General features: G+C 50.3%; 1 protein-coding gene across 1 annotated transcript in view; it reads left to right on the forward strand.

Annotated features, from left to right (window-relative positions):
- loxl4 (lysyl oxidase-like 4) overlaps positions 1-16,290 on the forward strand; it is a 33,295-nt gene extending 17,005 nt beyond the window's left edge. The window contains exons 7-13 of the mRNA XM_084709347.1: positions 659-813; positions 902-1,069; positions 2,801-2,963; positions 3,198-3,441; positions 8,202-8,317; positions 10,026-10,162; positions 15,772-16,290. Of these exons, the coding sequence (XP_084565473.1) occupies positions 659-813; positions 902-1,069; positions 2,801-2,963; positions 3,198-3,441; positions 8,202-8,317; positions 10,026-10,162; positions 15,772-16,290 (1,502 nt within the window). The remainder of the gene's footprint in view (positions 1-658; positions 814-901; positions 1,070-2,800; positions 2,964-3,197; positions 3,442-8,201; positions 8,318-10,025; positions 10,163-15,771) is intronic.
- The last annotated feature ends 1,087 nt before the right edge of the window (positions 16,291-17,377 follow it).

The following is a 17,377-nucleotide window of genomic DNA, read 5'->3' on the forward strand; positions in this document are numbered from 1 at the left end:
ACAGACAGACAGACAGGCAGGCAGGCAGGCAGGCAGGCAGGCAGGCAGGCAGGCAGACAGGCAGGCAGACCAACAGACAGACAGACAGACAGGCAGGCAGGCAGGCAGGCAGGCAGGCAGGCAGGCAGGCAGGCAGGCAGGCAGGCAGGCAGGCAGGCAGACCAACAGACAGACAGGCAGACAGACAGACAGACAGACAGACAGACAGACAGACAGACAGACAGGCAGGCAGACAGGCAGGCAGGCAGGCAGGCAGACTTACATAGGGAGGAGCTGTTTTTGTTCAGGTGCAGTTGTGGTTGGGAAAGACATGATCCCTATCTGTCAAGCCCCACAGTATAATTAGGGCTTTGTGTGTCTGTGTTTGAGTGTGTGTGTCTGTGTTTGAGTGTGTGGGTGTGTGTTTGTGTGTGTGGGTGTGTTTGTGTGTGTGTCTAGGTAGATAAGGTGTGTTTAGAGTGATTGCAGTGATGCCCTCATGTCTGGGTGACGTAAAGAAGTGAGATGATATGGTGTCAATGCTTTCTCTCTTTCTTTATCCCCTCTCCTCTCCACCTCCTCTCCTACGCTCCTCTCCTGTCCTCTCTACTCCTCTCCTCTTCCTCTCCTCTCCCCCTCCTCTCCTCTCCTCCTCTCCCCCCCTTCCTCCCTGCTCCAGGTACTGGTCCTATCCACATGAACAGTGTCCAGTGTCTGGGTTCGGAGAGGTCTCTCCTGGACTGCTACTTCCAGGATGTTCCGCTGTGGACCTTTAAACACACACAGGACGCGTCCGTGCGATGCAATATCCCCCAGACTGGCCTGGAGAGCACGGTTAGACACACATGTTTTTCTTCCATTCACCCATTTCTTGCTGTATTTTTTTCTATCTCCATCTCTATCTTCTTTCTTTTTCTCTCAGGTGCGTCTGGCGGGGGGCCGGGAACGGGCCGAGGGCCGTGTGGAGGTGCTGATGGAGGTGGGGGGACGGAAGCGCTGGGGGGCTGTGTGCAGTGAGAACTGGGGCATCAATGAAGCCATGGTGGTGTGCAGACAGCTGGGCTACGGCTTCGCCTCCAGGGCCCACCAGGTAGGAGCCCTGCTCTATCACACAGGAATGGGACTGCCCTGTTCAGACACCAGACACACTGACACCAGACACACTGACACCAGACACACTGACACCAGACACACAGACACCAGACACACTGACACCAGACACACTGACACCAGACACACAGACACCAGACACACTGACACCAGACACACTGACACCAGACACACTGACACCAGACACACAGACACCAGACACACTGACACCAGACACACTGACACCAGACACACAGACACCAGACACACAGACACCAGACACACTGACACCAGACAAACAGACACCAGACACACAGACACCAGACACACTGACACCAGACACACAGACACCAGACACACTGACACCAGACACACTGACACCAGACACACTGACACCAGACACACAGACACCAGACACACTGACACCAGACACACAGACACCAGACACACAGACACCAGACACACTGACACCAGACACACAGACACCAGACACACTGACACCAGACACACTGACACCAGACACCAGACACACAGACACCAGACACACTGACACCAGACACACTGACACCAGACACACAGACACCAGACACACTGACACCAGACACACTGACACCAGACACACAGACACCAGACACACAGACACCAGACACACTGACACCAGACACACTGACACCAGACACACAGACACCAGACACACTGACACCAGACACACTGACACCAGACACACTGACACCAGACACACAGACACCAGACACACTGACACCAGACACACAGACACCAGACACACTGACACCAGACACACAGACACCAGACACACTGACACCAGACACACTGACACCAGACACACAGACACCAGACACACTGACACCAGACACACTGACACCAGACACCAGACACACTGACACCAGACACACAGACACCAGACACACTGACACCAGACACACAGACACCAGACACACTGACACCAGACACACAGACACCAGACACACTGACACCAGACACACAGACACCAGACACACAGACACCAGACACACTGACACCAGACACCAGACACACTGACACCAGACACACAGACACACAGACACCAGACACACTGACACCAGACACACTGACACCAGACACACAGACACCAGACACACTGACACCAGACACACAGACACCAGACACACTGACACCAGACACACTGACACCAGACACACTGACACCAGACACACAGACACCAGACACACTGACACCAGACACACTGACACCAGACACACAGACACCAGACACACTGACACCAGACACACTGACACCAGACACCAGACACACTGACACCAGACACACAGACACCAGACACACTGACACCAGACACACAGACACCAGACACACTGACACCAGACACACAGACACCAGACACACTGACACCAGACACACTGACACCAGACACACAGACACCAGACACACTGACACCAGACACACTGACACCAGACACACAGACACCAGACACACTGACACCAGACACACTGACACCAGACACACTGACACCAGACACACTGACACCAGACACACTGACACCAGACACATCACTCTCCCTGTCTCGACGTCCAAGCTAATCCCTCATCTTTATTTGGTTCTGCTCATCTATCTATTCGCTCTCTCCTCTATCTCTTGCTGTCTCCATTCTCTCTCTCGCTCCAATCCCCCCCTCTCCCTGCCCCCATTTCCCTCCCTCTCCCCCTCTCACGCCCAGGAGACCTGGTACTGGGCTGGGGCTCCTAACGCAGCAGACCTGGTGCTGAGCGGAACACACTGTGTCGGAACTGAGCTGTCAATCCAACAGTGTCGCCGTAACAACCACGTGCACTGCCCTAGAGGGGGCGGGACTAAGGCTGCCGGAGTCACCTGCTCAGAGAGTAAGACTTACCAGCAACAGCATGTCTCACTCTCTTGGCTGTTCAACCACTGACCCTGGTCCTCTAAGGGAAAATCAACCACTAACTCAGTCACTGAAATCACGTGTTGGTGTAGTGCTCTGGACAAAAGCCACTCTAACTCACCATACAGAAGGTATCCCAAGTACACCTACTTGGATTGACGAGTCCTAAAAACGTCCCCGTCTGAGCTGCCACCTTTGACCCCTCTCCCAGCGGCCCCTGACCTGGTTCTGGATGCCCAGCTGGTCCAGGAGACGGCCTACCTGGAGGACCGCCCCCTGCACCTGCTCACCTGCGCCAACGAGGAGAACTGCCTGTCGTCGTCTGCCTCCAGGATGAGCTGGCCCTACGGCCAGCGGCGCCTGCTGCGCTTCTCCTCCCGCATCATGAACCTGGGCAGAGCAGACTTCAGACCCCGCGCCACCCGAGAGAGCTGGACCTGGCACGCTTGCCACCGGTAGGGAGGGGAGGACGGGGTGTGTGTGTGTGTGTTTGCGTGTGTGTGTGTGTTTGTGTGTGTGGGAGTACTGGTGCTGGTGCAGGTGTGTGTCTGTGTGTGTGAGTCTCGCATGCCACATATTACTAACAAAACCCGAGAGACTTATTGCAGGTGGTCATGGGATTTGTAGTTATGGAGCACCAACAGGTTGAGCAGACGTCCCTCTGTAGTTTACTCAGATTATTCTGCGATAGAGAGAGCCCAATCAGGGAGTAGAACAGCCACAGGATATGAGGTTGCCACATAATTATGTTTGCTTGTGGCTGAGTGAATTGGGAGTGTATCAGGGAGTGTGTTTCTGTCTCAGGGAGTGTGTTTCTGTCTCAGGGAGTGTGTTTCTGTTTCAGGGAGTGTGTTTCTGTTTCAGGGAGTGTGTTTCTGTTTCAGGGAGTGTGCTTTCGATTTCAGGGAGTGTGTTTCTGTTTCAGGGAGTGTGTATCTGTCTCAGGGAGTGTGTTTCTATTTCAGGGAGTCTGTTTCTGTCTCAGGTAGTGTGTTTCTGTCTCAGGGAGTGTGTTTCTGTCTCAGGTAGTGTGTTTCTGTCTCAGGGAGTGTGTTTCTGTTTCAGGGAGTGTGTTTCTGTCTCAGGGAGTGTGTTTCTATTTCAGGGAGTCTGTTTCTGTCTCAGGTAGTGTGTTTCTGTTTCAGGGAGTGTGCTTTCGATTTCAGGGAGTGTGTTTCTGTTTCAGGGAGTGTGTATCTGTCTCAGGGAGTGTGTTTCTATTTCAGGGAGTCTGTTTCTGTCTCAGGTAGTGTGTTTCTGTCTCAGGGAGTGTGTTTCTGTCTCAGGTAGTGTGTTTCTGTCTCAGGGAGTGTGTTTCTGTTTCAGGGAGTGTGTTTCTGTCTCAGGGAGTGTGTTTCTATTTCAGGGAGTCTGTTTCTGTCTCAGGTAGTGTGTTTCTGTCTCAGGGAGTGTGTTTCTGTCTCAGGGAGTGTGTTTCTATTTCAGGGAGTCTGTTTCTGTCTCAGGTAGTGTGTTTCTGTCTCAGGGAGTGTGTTTCTATTTCAGGGAGTGTGTTTTTATTTCAGGGAGTCTGTTTCTGTCTCAGGGAGTGTGTTTCTGTCTCAGGGAGTGTGTTTCCCCTCCCTGAAACAGAAACACACTCCCTGAAGCAGAAACACACTCCCTGTGTTCTGTGTTTTGAGGCCACCGTTGATCGTCATGTGTTGTGCCGTTGTCTGGACCTTTGGGAAACTGTGACAGGCATGGCAGGGCTGTGTGGTGGCACACAGATGGATGGACCCTGGTTGGACTACTGAGTCTTAAGAAAGTCAATTAAGGGAAAAACTCTGGTCTTATTGAATGTAGTTAAACTGAATCAGGAACAGGTATGAAAATAAGTTTAAAGCATGAGCTCAGCACCAAAGACCAACGCCTATGTGCTGTTTCCTGGGAAACCACTTCATGTCAGTTACCATAGAAACCTCTGTTTGTTTTGGGGAGCTGGGGGTTAACTAAGGGGCAGGTTACATTTACATTTAGTCATTTAGCAGACGCTCTTATCCAGAGCGACTTATAGTAAGTACAGGGACATTCCCCCGAGGCAAGTTGGGTGAAGTGCCTTGCCCAAGGACACAATGTAATTTGGCACGGTGGGGAATCGATCCGGCAACTTTCTGATTACGAGCCCAACTCCCTCAACGCACAGCCATCTGACTCCCAAGTTAGTCAAGTTAGTCTGTTGGTTACTCTGAGATACTGGAATCATTGTCCTCAGTCCTGCCCGGCGACACATTCCACACACCTAGCTCCCCTCTGAGAGCTCTGGAACATTCCCTCCTGCTTCATTCTGCTCTGCTGCCGAGGTGGCGGCCGTGGCGACGGCCTGTCGTCATGGCAGCAGCGGGGTGTGTGAGCAGGACAGAGAGGTCCGTGTGATGCGGGCGCAGGGGCGCAGGGGCGAGCGAGGGGTCAGGAACACCGTGGTCAGATCTCCAGCTTCATTAGCTGTCTGCTACACGGGACTGGAAATGACCAGTGACTTACTATTCTGTTTGCTGTGTAGCACAAACACCCACAGATAGACACACACAAACACACACTCTCACACACCCATACACACAAACAGGCACACACACCAGGGTTTGGCCCCTGTCGTAATCTCTTACAATAACAGTGCTGAGGCGTGTGTGTGTGTTTGAAAGCCCCTCATTCACAGGGTAGGTAAACAACAGAGTGAGAGTGGCCCTGGTGGAGCTTGAACATGGCTGTGTGAGAGGGTGAGGAGGTGAGACCTGGAACACAGCCTCATGTTCAAGCAGTGACAGGGTGAGGGTGAGGAGGTGAGACCTGGAACACAGACCCATGTTCAAGCAGTGACAGGGTGAGGGTGAGGAGGTGAGACCTGGAACACAGACCCATGTTCAAGCAGTGAGAGGGTGAGGAGGTGTGACCTGGAACACAGACCCATGTTCAAGCAGTGAGAGGGTGAGGAGGTGTGACCTGGAACACAGACCCATGTTCAAGCAGTGAGAGGGTGAGGAGGTGTGACCTGGAACACAAACCATGTTCAAGCAGTGAGAGGGTGAGGAGGTGTGACCTGGAACACAGACCCATGTTCAAGCAGTGAGAGGGTGAGGAGGTGAGACCTGGAACACAGACCCATGTTCAAGCAGTGAGAGGGTGAGGAGGTGTGACCTGGAACACAGCCTCATGTTCAAGCAGTGACAGGGTGAGGGTGAGGAGGTGAGACCTGGAACACAGACCCATGTTCAAGCAGTGAGAGGGTGAGGAGGTGTGACCTGGAACACAGACCCATGTTCAAGCAGTGAGAGGGTGAGGAGGTGTGACCTGGAACACAGACCCATGTTCAAGCAGTGAGAGGGTGAGGAGGTGTGACCTGGAACACAGACCCATGTTCAAGCAGTGAGAGGGTGAGGAGGTGTGACCTGGAACACAGACCCATGTTCAAGCAGTGAGAGGGTGAGGAGGTGAGACCTGGAACACAGACCCATGTTCAAGCAGTGAGAGGGTGAGGAGGTGTGACCTGGAACACAGACTCATGTTCAAGCAGTGAGAGGGTGAGGAGGTGAGACCTGGAACACAGCCTCATGTTCAAGCAGTGAGAGGGTGAGGAGGTGAGACCTGGAACACAGACCCATGTTCAAGCAGTGAGAGGGTGAGGAGGTGAGACCTGGAACACAGACCCATGTTCAAGCAGTGAGAGGGTGAGGAGGTGTGACCTGGAACACAGACCCATGTTCAAGCAGTGAGAGGGTGAGGGTAAGAGAGGTGTGACCTGGAACACAGACTCATGTTCAAGCAGTGAGAGGGTGAGGAGGTGTGACCTGGAACACAGACTCATGTTCAAGCAGTGAGAGGGTGAGGAGGTGTGACCTGGAACACAGACCCATGTTCAAGCAGTGAGAGGGTGAGGAGGTGTGACCTGGAACACAGACCCATGTTCAAGCAGTGAGAGGGTGAGGAGGTGAGACCTGGAACACAGACCCATGTTCAAGCAGTGAGAGGGTGAGGAGGTGTGACCTGGAACACAGACTCATGTTCAAGCAGTGAGAGGGTGAGGAGGTGAGACCTGGAACACAGACTCATGTTCAAGCAGTGAGAGGGTGAGGAGGTGAGACCTGGAACACAGACCCATGTTCAAGCAGTGAGAGGGTGAGGAGGTGTGACCTGGAACACAGACCCATGTTCAAGCAGTGAGAGGGTGAGGGTAAGAGAGGTGTGACCTGGAACACAGACTCATGTTCAAGCAGTGAGAGGGTGAGGAGGTGTGACCTGGAACACAGACTCATGTTCAAGCAGTGAGAGGGTGAGGAGGTGTGACCTGGAACACAGACTCATGTTCAAGCAGTGAGAGGATGAGGAGGTGAGACCTGGAACACAGACTCATGTTCAAGCAGTGAGAGGGTGAGGAGGTGTGACCTGGAACACAGACTCATGTTCAAGCAGTGAGAGGGTGAGGAGGTGTGACCTGGAACACAGACCCTTGTTCAAGCAGTGAGAGGGTGAGGAGGTGTGACCTGGAACACAGACCCATGTTCAAGCAGTGAGAGGGTGAGAGTTAGAGAGGTGAGACCTGGAACACAGACTCATGTTCAAGCAGTGAGAGGATGAGGGTTAGAGAGGTGTGACCTGGAACACAGACTCATGTTAAAGCAGTGAGAGGGTGAGGAGGTGTGACCTGGAACACAGACTCATGTTCAAGCAGTAAGAGGGTGAGGAGGTGTGACCTGGAACACAGACTCATGTTCAAGCAGTGAGAGGGTGAGGAGGTGAGACCTGGAACACAGACCCATGTTCAAGCAGTGAGAGGGTGAGGAGGTGAGACCTGGAACACAGACTCATTTTCAAGCAGTGAGAGGGTGAGGAGGTGTGACCTGGAACACAGACTCATGTTCAAGCAGTGATAGGGTGAGGAGGTGTGACCTGGAACACAGACCCATGTTCAAGCAGTGAGGTCACTGGGGCACACGCCATAGGGCACTACTGTTCAGCTCTCTTTCTCTCTCACACACACACACACATTCCTAAACGTACACGCTCACACACACACACATAAATACTCACATACACACACATACAAACACACACAAATGCATACACACTCACACACCCACACAAACATACAAACACACACCCACACATACAAACACATACGTGCTCACACAAACACACAAAGACACACACATACAAACACAGACATGCACATAAGCGCAGGCCTAGCCCCACTCTTACTGAGCCTTCTCCTGTTCTGCAGACACTACCACAGCATCGAGGTGTTCACACACTATGATCTGCTGACGCTGAACGGGACCAGAGTGGCAGAGGGACACAAGGCCAGTTTCTGTCTGGAGGACACCTACTGTCCCGAGGGTAAGGTCTCACACGACACCTGAGAGAGACCACGTCTCACACTACACCTGAGAGAGACCACGTCTCACACTACACCTGAGAGAGACCACGTCTCACACTACACCTGAGAGAGACCACATCTCACACGACACCTGAGAGAGACCACATCTCACACGACACCTGAGATAGACCACGTCTCACACTACACCTGAGAGAGACCACATCTCACACTACACCTGAGAGAGACCACATCTCACACGACACCTGAGAGAGACCACATCTCACACTACACCTGAGATAGACCACGTCTCACACTACACCTGAGAGAGACCACATCTCACACGACACCTGAGAGAGACCACGTCTCACACGACACCTGAGAGACACCACATCTCACACTACACCTGAGAGAGACCACGTCTCACACTACACCTGAGAGAGACCACGTCTCACACTACATCTGAGATAGACCACATCTCACACGACACCTGAGAGAGACCACGTCTCACACTACACCTGAGAGAGACCACATCTCACACTACACCTGAGAGACACCACATCTCACACTACACCTGAGAGACACCACGTCTCACACTACACCTGAGAGACACCACATCTCACACTACACCTGAGAGAGACCACATCTCACACGACACCTGAGAGAGACCACGTCTCACACTACACCTGAGAGACACCACGTCTCACACTACATCTGAGATAGACCACATCTCACACGACACCTGAGAGAGACCACATCTCACACTACACCTGAGAGAGACCACGTCTCACACTACACCTGAGAGAGACCACGTCTCACACTACACTTGAGAGAGACCACGTCTCACACTACACCTGAGAGAGACCACATCTCACACGACACCTGAGAGAGACCACATATCACACTACACCTGAGAGAGACCACGTCTCACACTACACCTGAGAGAGACCACGTCTCACACTACACCTGAGAGAGACCACGTCTCACACGACACCTGAGAGAGACCACGTCTCACACTACACCTGAGAGAGACCACGTCTCACACTACACCTGAGAGAGACCACGTCTCACACTACACCTGAGAGAGACCACATCTCACACTACACCTGAGAGAGACCACGTCTCACACAACACCTGAGAGAGACCACATCTCACACTACACCTGAGAGACACCACGTCTCACACTACACCTGAGAGAGACCACATCTCACACTACACCTGAGAGAGACCACGTCTCACACTACACCTGAGAGAGACCACATATCACACTACACCTGAGAGAGACCACGTCTCACACTACACCTGAGAGAGACCACATCTCACACTACACCTGAGAGAAACCACGTCTCACACTACACCTGAGAGAGACCACATCTCACACTACACCTGAGAGAGACCACGTCTCACACTACACCTGAGAGACACCACGTCTCACACTACACCTGAGAGACACCACATCTCACACTACACCTGAGAGAGACCACATCTCACACTACACCTGAGAGAGACCACGTCTCACACTACACCTGAGAGAGACCACGTCTCACACTACACCTGAGAGAGACCACATTACCCATTACACCTGAGACCATATTACTAATTATAACTGAGATAGATATGATTGACACATCAGTCTGAAAACCTAAGTCGTTGTGCGTGTTGTGTTCACATTCATTCTGTTTATGTTTGAACTCATTCCCGTGTTTGTGGCGTGTGTTTCCGTTGCAACAGGTGTGCAGAAGCGTTTCTCCTGCTACAACATGGGGGACCAGGGCATCTCCATCGGTTGCTGGGATACCTATCGCCATGACATTGACTGCCAGTGGATCGACATCACTGACATACGACCTGGGGACTACATTTTCCAGGTCAGAGGCCACTTCCTGTCAGTTTAAAGCCATTGGGTTTCAGAGATGCCGTGGGAAATAGAACCTTGGAACCCAAAGGAACACTTTGGAACACTTTGTACGTGTTCCGTCAGTAGAGACTCAGACAGACTGTGTCTGTCACACTCTCAGGCACACACACAACCCAAGAGCTACCACACACACACACACACCACACACACACACACACCACACACACTTTTCTCTCATTAATTAGCCCGTCGGTCAGGCATGTGATTGCCGGCTGCACCGCCTCAGCACACATCAAAGGCTCCATCTCCCATCAGCCACTACTCTAAACCTCACACTACTGATCCCAGAATGCTGCACTGCCAGGCGTCAGATCCAGGACGCTGGCAGCTACTCCCAGAGGTTTCACAGGAACCAGCCTCCTCGATAATTACTGCTAGCTAATCCCTGAGAAAGTCAAAGGCTCTGGCTGCGTGGTAACTGCTGCTTCTCTTAGTGTAGGAGTCTGTTTAATGTAATCACCACCTGCATGTTCCTGTCACAGAAACACACACACACAATCACATGCAATCACACATACGCATACTGCTTGTATTTTAAGCATGTAGAACAGGGTGTAATTACAAAGCGGCGCCTTGCCACAGCTATGCAAAACACAGGGGGGGGAGAGGAGAGGAGCTGATAAGAGACAGGAAAGGAGGGATGAGAAGATGAGAGGACGAAAGAGGAGAAGAGAGAAGAGGATAGACTAGAATCGAGGCCAAAGTGCCCAGTGGGAAGAAGGGCGGGGGGAATAAACAGATGAAGATGAAAGGTTGGTCAGAAGTCCAAGTTCCTTGTTGCATCATGTGAGGTTTGTTATGTGGTGACGGAGGATGTTGATGTCTACTTCTCACTGTCAGTTCCGGAAAGATCCGCTCCTTCAACCAGGAGCTAAACCAACCATCCCAGTAGTGCAAATAACACCTTGTACCCCCAACACACACACACACACACACACACAGTACCTAGCTCCCTGTCCATCAGAAACAGCTCATTTAACACCCAACCATACCTCCTGGCCTGTTTATACAGGGGCCTTGTCACTCTCTAACATTCCTCTACTGCTCACTGATGTGGCCCCTCAGTGTGACACACACACACACACACACACACACACTCACAAGCACACACGCACAAACACACACACACACACACACTCACAAGCACACACGCACAGCCAACGCTGTCATTTTGAATACAGAGAGCTGTTTTTTGTGCTTTCACTAAAGTTTTTAAGATTTCCAAGTAGCTGTTGTTTTTAGTCTCTGGTTATGGTTTGAGCTTGTTGGTCCTGTGTAGCGTAGTGTAACCTGCAGTTAAAGAGGGTGTACCAGCTTATGAAGGTGCCATTATACAGAATGGTCCTCACACTGCCTAGTAGTCTCAGTGTGGATTAACACAACTGTCCTATCAGCAGTTAGGTCCTTACACTGGATTTACCCCGGTTTTACAACATGCCAGGGTTTGCTGTACACACACACACACATACATTCACACACACACACATATTCACCCACTCACACACACACTCACTATAGGCCCTGTTTGTCTGTCTGACTGGGCAGCTAGACACAGGGTTCTAATCAGAGTTTCTCCTTTAGATTCTAGGGTTATAAATTTGCCATTCTAAATTACGCATTTTAAGTTCTGAGTTCAAAGTTCTGGGTTTGAAGTATTTCTGTGTCTCTCATTCGAAATTCCATGTTTCAGGGTTGAAAGTTTTGCATCCAAACTTCTACATTCCGAGTTCAGCATTCTGGTTCTACGTTTGAAAGGGCTGCTAGCAAACCAGAGTTTGAGACTGAAAAGTCATCCCATGGGGTAGCTCTACAGGAGTGTGTTTGTCAGACTGTTCTCTGTAGAACAGCTGGGAGCCCTACAACGAGCTACGTAAGCATGTGGGCTAGGGTTACTGCGTGGCTGACAATGTCTGTGCTTCTCTTAACAACATCGTTTTTCCAGCCCGTGAGCTCCTTTATGAGGGTCTGTCCCTGGATCCACCACTGCAGTAACAGCCTCTATCACAGACTCACTAACAGGAGAATCGACTTCAGATTTAGAAGCAGAGAGAGACAGGGAGAGAGAGAAAGGTGGGAGGGAGAGTGAGAGAAAAAGATGAAGCCTATACACTACATTTTCTATTCCCATAGTGAAATATGGAAAAGCCATCCTGTTTTTTATGGATGGGAATGAGACGCTCTTTAAAAACAATACCAGCCACCACTGGCTGTTTAATAACAGTGTCCAGCTATAACATATCCAGCTGGAGTTTGTTCCTGCTGGGGCTCTGAGGGCAGAGCAGCACTCTCTCTGGCTGGGTCCTCCCTCCTCTCGGCCCCCACATGGCCAGGGGGGCTAGAGGGAGGAACAATGGGGCTGAAAGAAATGAGAAACTCCTTCCCTTCTCCTTCACTCCCTTCTCCTGTAAGTCTCCAGTGTGGCGTGAAGTGATGGTGAACGCAGAAGCTGGTGATGTTAACTGGTTGCAGGCCTTCTACAACACTGGGTTGATAATGTTATAGAACACTGGGATGATGTTATAGAACACTGGGATGATAATGATGCAGAACACTGGGATGATAATGTTATAGAACACTGGGAGATAATGTTATAGAACACTGGGATGATAATGACGTAGAACACTGGGATGATAATGATGTAGAACACTGGGATGATAATGTTATAGAGCACTGGGATGATAATGTTGTAGAACACTGGGATGATAATGATGTAGAACACTGGGATGATAATGTTATAGAACACTGGGATGATAATGTTGTAGAACACTGGGAGATAATGTTATAGAACACTGGGATGATAATGTTATATAACACTGGGATGATAATGTTATATAACACTGCGATGATAATGATGTAGAACACTGGGATGATAATGTTATAGAACACTGGGAGATAATGTTATAGAACACTGGGATGATAATGATGTAGAACACTGGGATGATGTTATATAACACTGGGATGATAATGATGTAGAACACTGGGATGATAATGATGTAGAACACTGGGATGATAATGTAATCGAACACTGGGATGATAATGTTGTAGAACACTGGGAGATAATGTTATAGAACACTGGGAGATAATGTTATAGAGCACTGGGAGATAATGATGTAGAACACTGGGGTGATCATGTTCTATAACACTGGGATGATAATGACGTAGAACACTGGGATGATAATGTTATAAAACACTGGGATGATAATGACGTCACCGGAAAATTCACTTTATGGCGCCTGTCCAAACTCCCAGGCCATTGTGGACTACATTTCCCATCACACACCCCTTCAAGGAAGATACCAGTACACAGACCTCACCCTCAACCCTCACCACCAATAGCGGATGAGCCATACGGGTGGCGTGGAGGCAATTTGGGGCTGGGGATGGTGGGATTGGGGGTGCGCTGTTCTGATTGGGCAAGTGCTTTACCTATATGATTACTGGTGCTTCTCTATTGGGTACTGTAAAACTGACGATAACCTCCTTACCCCAGCTGTTACGTACAGCTATGCTTTGTCTGTTTGGATTTTCAATGCATAGTTGTTTGGTAAATGTTTGTGTTTTTTTTTCCATATGCAGATTATTTTATCTAATTTCAAAGTATTTAACTGCAGTAAGACAGTCAACAGTTAGTTCACTGTTCGCCTTTTCCTCAGTCCTGAAATTGAGTTTCCAAGAGGGTCAATTGTTTTCAAAGAAAGTTGCACTTTATCTATGGATCGTCAGTATTCAAGCTTCTTGACCAAATGCCCCCAACCCAGTTTGTTGTCATTGGCCTTCAGCCAGTATTGAGATTTGATCTGATATCATGTCACCATTCTATAACTGGAACTGTCAAAGCATTTTACTGTAGCTTTTTGAGAAACTGAATTGGAAATCTTTTGGTGCTTATTTTGATATATGTTATGCTCTATGCCACAGGTTAATTTATTTAAAATTATAACATTTGCATAAGGTACTACTTTTTATAAAAACATTTACTACCCCAAAATTGTATTCTTCTAGGTAGTAGTTAACTAGATTTTAACTTGATTCCTTAGCTTGTTATATTTCTCAGCAGTTCCTATGAAAACCTTTTTATACCATTGTACCACCACATCTGTAGTGAGCTGCACATGTTGACGTTTTTCTGAATCTGACAGAATAGAGTTGAAGAGCAGAGTAGAGAATAAGACAGAAGAGCAGAATTTAACAGAGCAGAGCAGAGTAGAGCAGAGTAGAGCATAGTAGAGTAGAGCAGAGCAGATTGGGGCAGAACAGAGTGGTGCTTAGCCAAGCCACAGTATTGTGGTAGTAAGCCAGATCATTTAAAAGCCTTTTAATCAGGTCTGTTTGGGTTGGGGTTAGGCTTAGTGGTTAGGGATGGTATGGACACTGAGGCTTTTAAATATGGGGAACACCAGCTGGGGGGTAACACAGGAAGGCGATGGAGTGAGAATGAGAAATGAGAGGGAGACCAAGGAGGAAAGGAGATAGAGAAAGAGAGAGAGTGCAGAAAGGACAAAATCAGCGTGGAGAGATGGAGAGGAATTGGAGGTGAGAAAGAGAACTTCTGAAGCTGCTGTACAGAAGTTTTAACGAGCAGATCCAGCCCTCTCCAGGCAGGGCAGCAGACCACAGGCTGCCCTTCAGCTCTCTGAAGAGAACAACATGTTTGTCTGGGTGCAAAAATAAACGTCCACACGGATGGTGGCTGCAGTCCACAGTGGCAGCTCTGTGAGGTGGGGCCTGCCCTCTCCTGCTGCCTCCCAGGCCCCAAGCAGAGATGCTTCTGCCTGCCCTCTCCTGCTGCCTCACAGGCCCCAAGCAGAGATGCTTCTGCCTGCCCTCTCCTGCTGCCTCACAGGCCCCAAGCAGAGATGCTTCTGCCTGCCCTCTCCTGCTGCCTCACAGGCCCCAAGCAGAGATGCTTCTTCCTGCCCTCCTCCACCTCTTCCTCCTCCCTTTTCCCTCACGGTACCTGTGTGACTGGGTGACCTACTCGGTGGCAGTGGCTGTGTGCTGAGCCTGGATGATGTCTTGTGGTCTGCAGTAAAGGAACAGAGATGGAAGTGATATGAGGGAAGTGTATAGTGTTGTTCTATGGTCTGAGCGTCTGCTTGCTGACCTGAGGTGGGCGGCAGTTATTATATTACAGCAGACTTTCATTATTAACTTTCACAGTGCTACACCTCCATATTACAGAGATCAATGTTCCTTCCCCTCTCTGTCTACCCTGTAAGCCACCCAAGCTGTCCTTGAAATGATATTCAACTGAACTAGACCATTTTACACAGCCATTTAATAATGTCAAAGCTACATTGCAGTTGTGTAAATGTTTAATTTTATTGTTTTTGTGCTTTGTGTACAGTTGAGTACGTAGTCTGTCCTGTGTGTTATTTAAGTTTGATATGGCCGTTTCATAGCTTTGATAACTCCTAACTTATCGACACTGCTTCGTCCTGTTTAGTTACTGTATGTGTGTTCATGCTGGCATTGAGATTGCCTGGGCATTGCTTCCGGATCCTGCTAACCAGCCGGTTGTGCTATAGTACCCTGTCCCTCTGTCCCTCGGTCCTTCAGAGTCCTGTCCCTCAGAGTCCTGTACCTCAGAGTCCTGTCCCTCAGTCCCTCAGAGTCCTGTCCCTCAGTCCCTCAGAGTCCTGTCCCTCAGTCCCTCAGAGTCCTGTCCCTCAGTCCCTCAGAGTCCTGTCCCTCAGTCCCTCAGAGTCCTGTCCCTCAGTCCCTCAGAGTCCTGTCCCTCAGAGTCCTGTCCCTCAGTCCCTCAGAGTCCTGTCCCTCAGTCCCTCAGAATCCTGTCCCTCAGTCCTGTACCTCAGAGTCCTGTCCCTCAGTCCCTCAGAGTCCTGTCCCTCAGTCCCTCAGAGTCCTGTCCCTCAGTCCCTCAGAGTCCTGTCCCTCAGTCCTGTACCTCAGAGTCCTGTCCCTCAGTCCCTCAGAGTCCTGTCCCTCAGTCCCTCAGAGTCCTGTCCCTCAGTCCCTCAGAGTCCTGTCCCTCAGTCCTGTACCTCAGAGTCCTGTCCCTCAGTCCCTCAGAGTCCTGTCCCTCAGTCCCTCAGAATCCTGTCCCTCAGTCCCTGAGAGTCCTGTCCCTCAGAATGGGAATGGTTTGGTTTGGCATCAGAGCTGTTGCTAGACTATGTTTATTTGAACAATGCTTTGGGGTTCCGAGGGTTAGGGTTGGGGTGGTTGGCATGGTTACCAAACAGCATGCAAATCAGATCAGATCACACTCCTCACTACTGTGAATCAATAAACACCTGCAACACAATCTCCTATCCATATATGTCTCTCTGTCTCTTTCTGTGTATGCGACACGTTGTGTATGTGTGTGTCTGTGTGTGTTTGTGTCTGTCCCTGTGTTCCTCTGTAGTGTGTGTGTGTGCATGTGTATGTGTCAGTATGTGTGTCACTGCGTTTGGAGAGCTGTTTGTTTAACACAGGATGTCCAAAAAGAGCCGTCAAAGTTGTTGGCTCCTCCTTTGACCTTATCATGTGCAGATCCTCCTCCTATGACCTCATCATGTGCAGATCCTCCTCCTATGACCTCATCATATGCAGATCCTCCTCCTATGACCTCATCATGTGCAGATCCTCCTCGTATGACCTCATCATGTGCAGATCCTCCTCCTATGACCTCATCATGTACAGATTCTCCTCCTATGACCTCATCATGTGCAGATCCTCCTCCTATGACCTCATCATGTGCAGATCCTCCTCCTATGACCTCATCATGTGCAGATCCTCCTCCTATGACCGCATCATGTGCAAATCCTCCTCCTATGACCTCATCATGTCACCGGTGGTGAGAAATCGTTCATAAATGAAGCATCCACAAGCACATAAAACACAAACATGGTCATGGAAGTAATGAGTGAATGTGAGGATCTTCGAGCGTGGCAGGGTGTGTGGACAGGTGAGAGGTGGAGGGGGTGTGTGGACAGGTGAGGGGTGGAGGGGGTGTGTGGACAGGTGAGGGGTGGTGGGGGTGTGTGGACAGGTGAGGGGTGGAGGGTGTGTGGACAGGTGAGGGGTGGAGGGTGTGTGGACAGGTGAGGGGTGGAGGGGGTGTGTGGACAGGTGAGGGGTGGAGGGTGTGTGGACAGGTGAGGGGTGGAGGGTGTGTGGACAGGTGAGGGGTGGAGGGGGTGTGTGGACAGGTGAGGGG

The sequence above is a fragment of the Hypomesus nipponensis genome, chromosome 11, assembly GCF_054491055.1.
Source record: "Hypomesus nipponensis isolate SF chromosome 11, ASM5449105v1, whole genome shotgun sequence".
Taxonomy (NCBI): Eukaryota; Metazoa; Chordata; class Actinopteri; order Osmeriformes; family Osmeridae; genus Hypomesus; species Hypomesus nipponensis.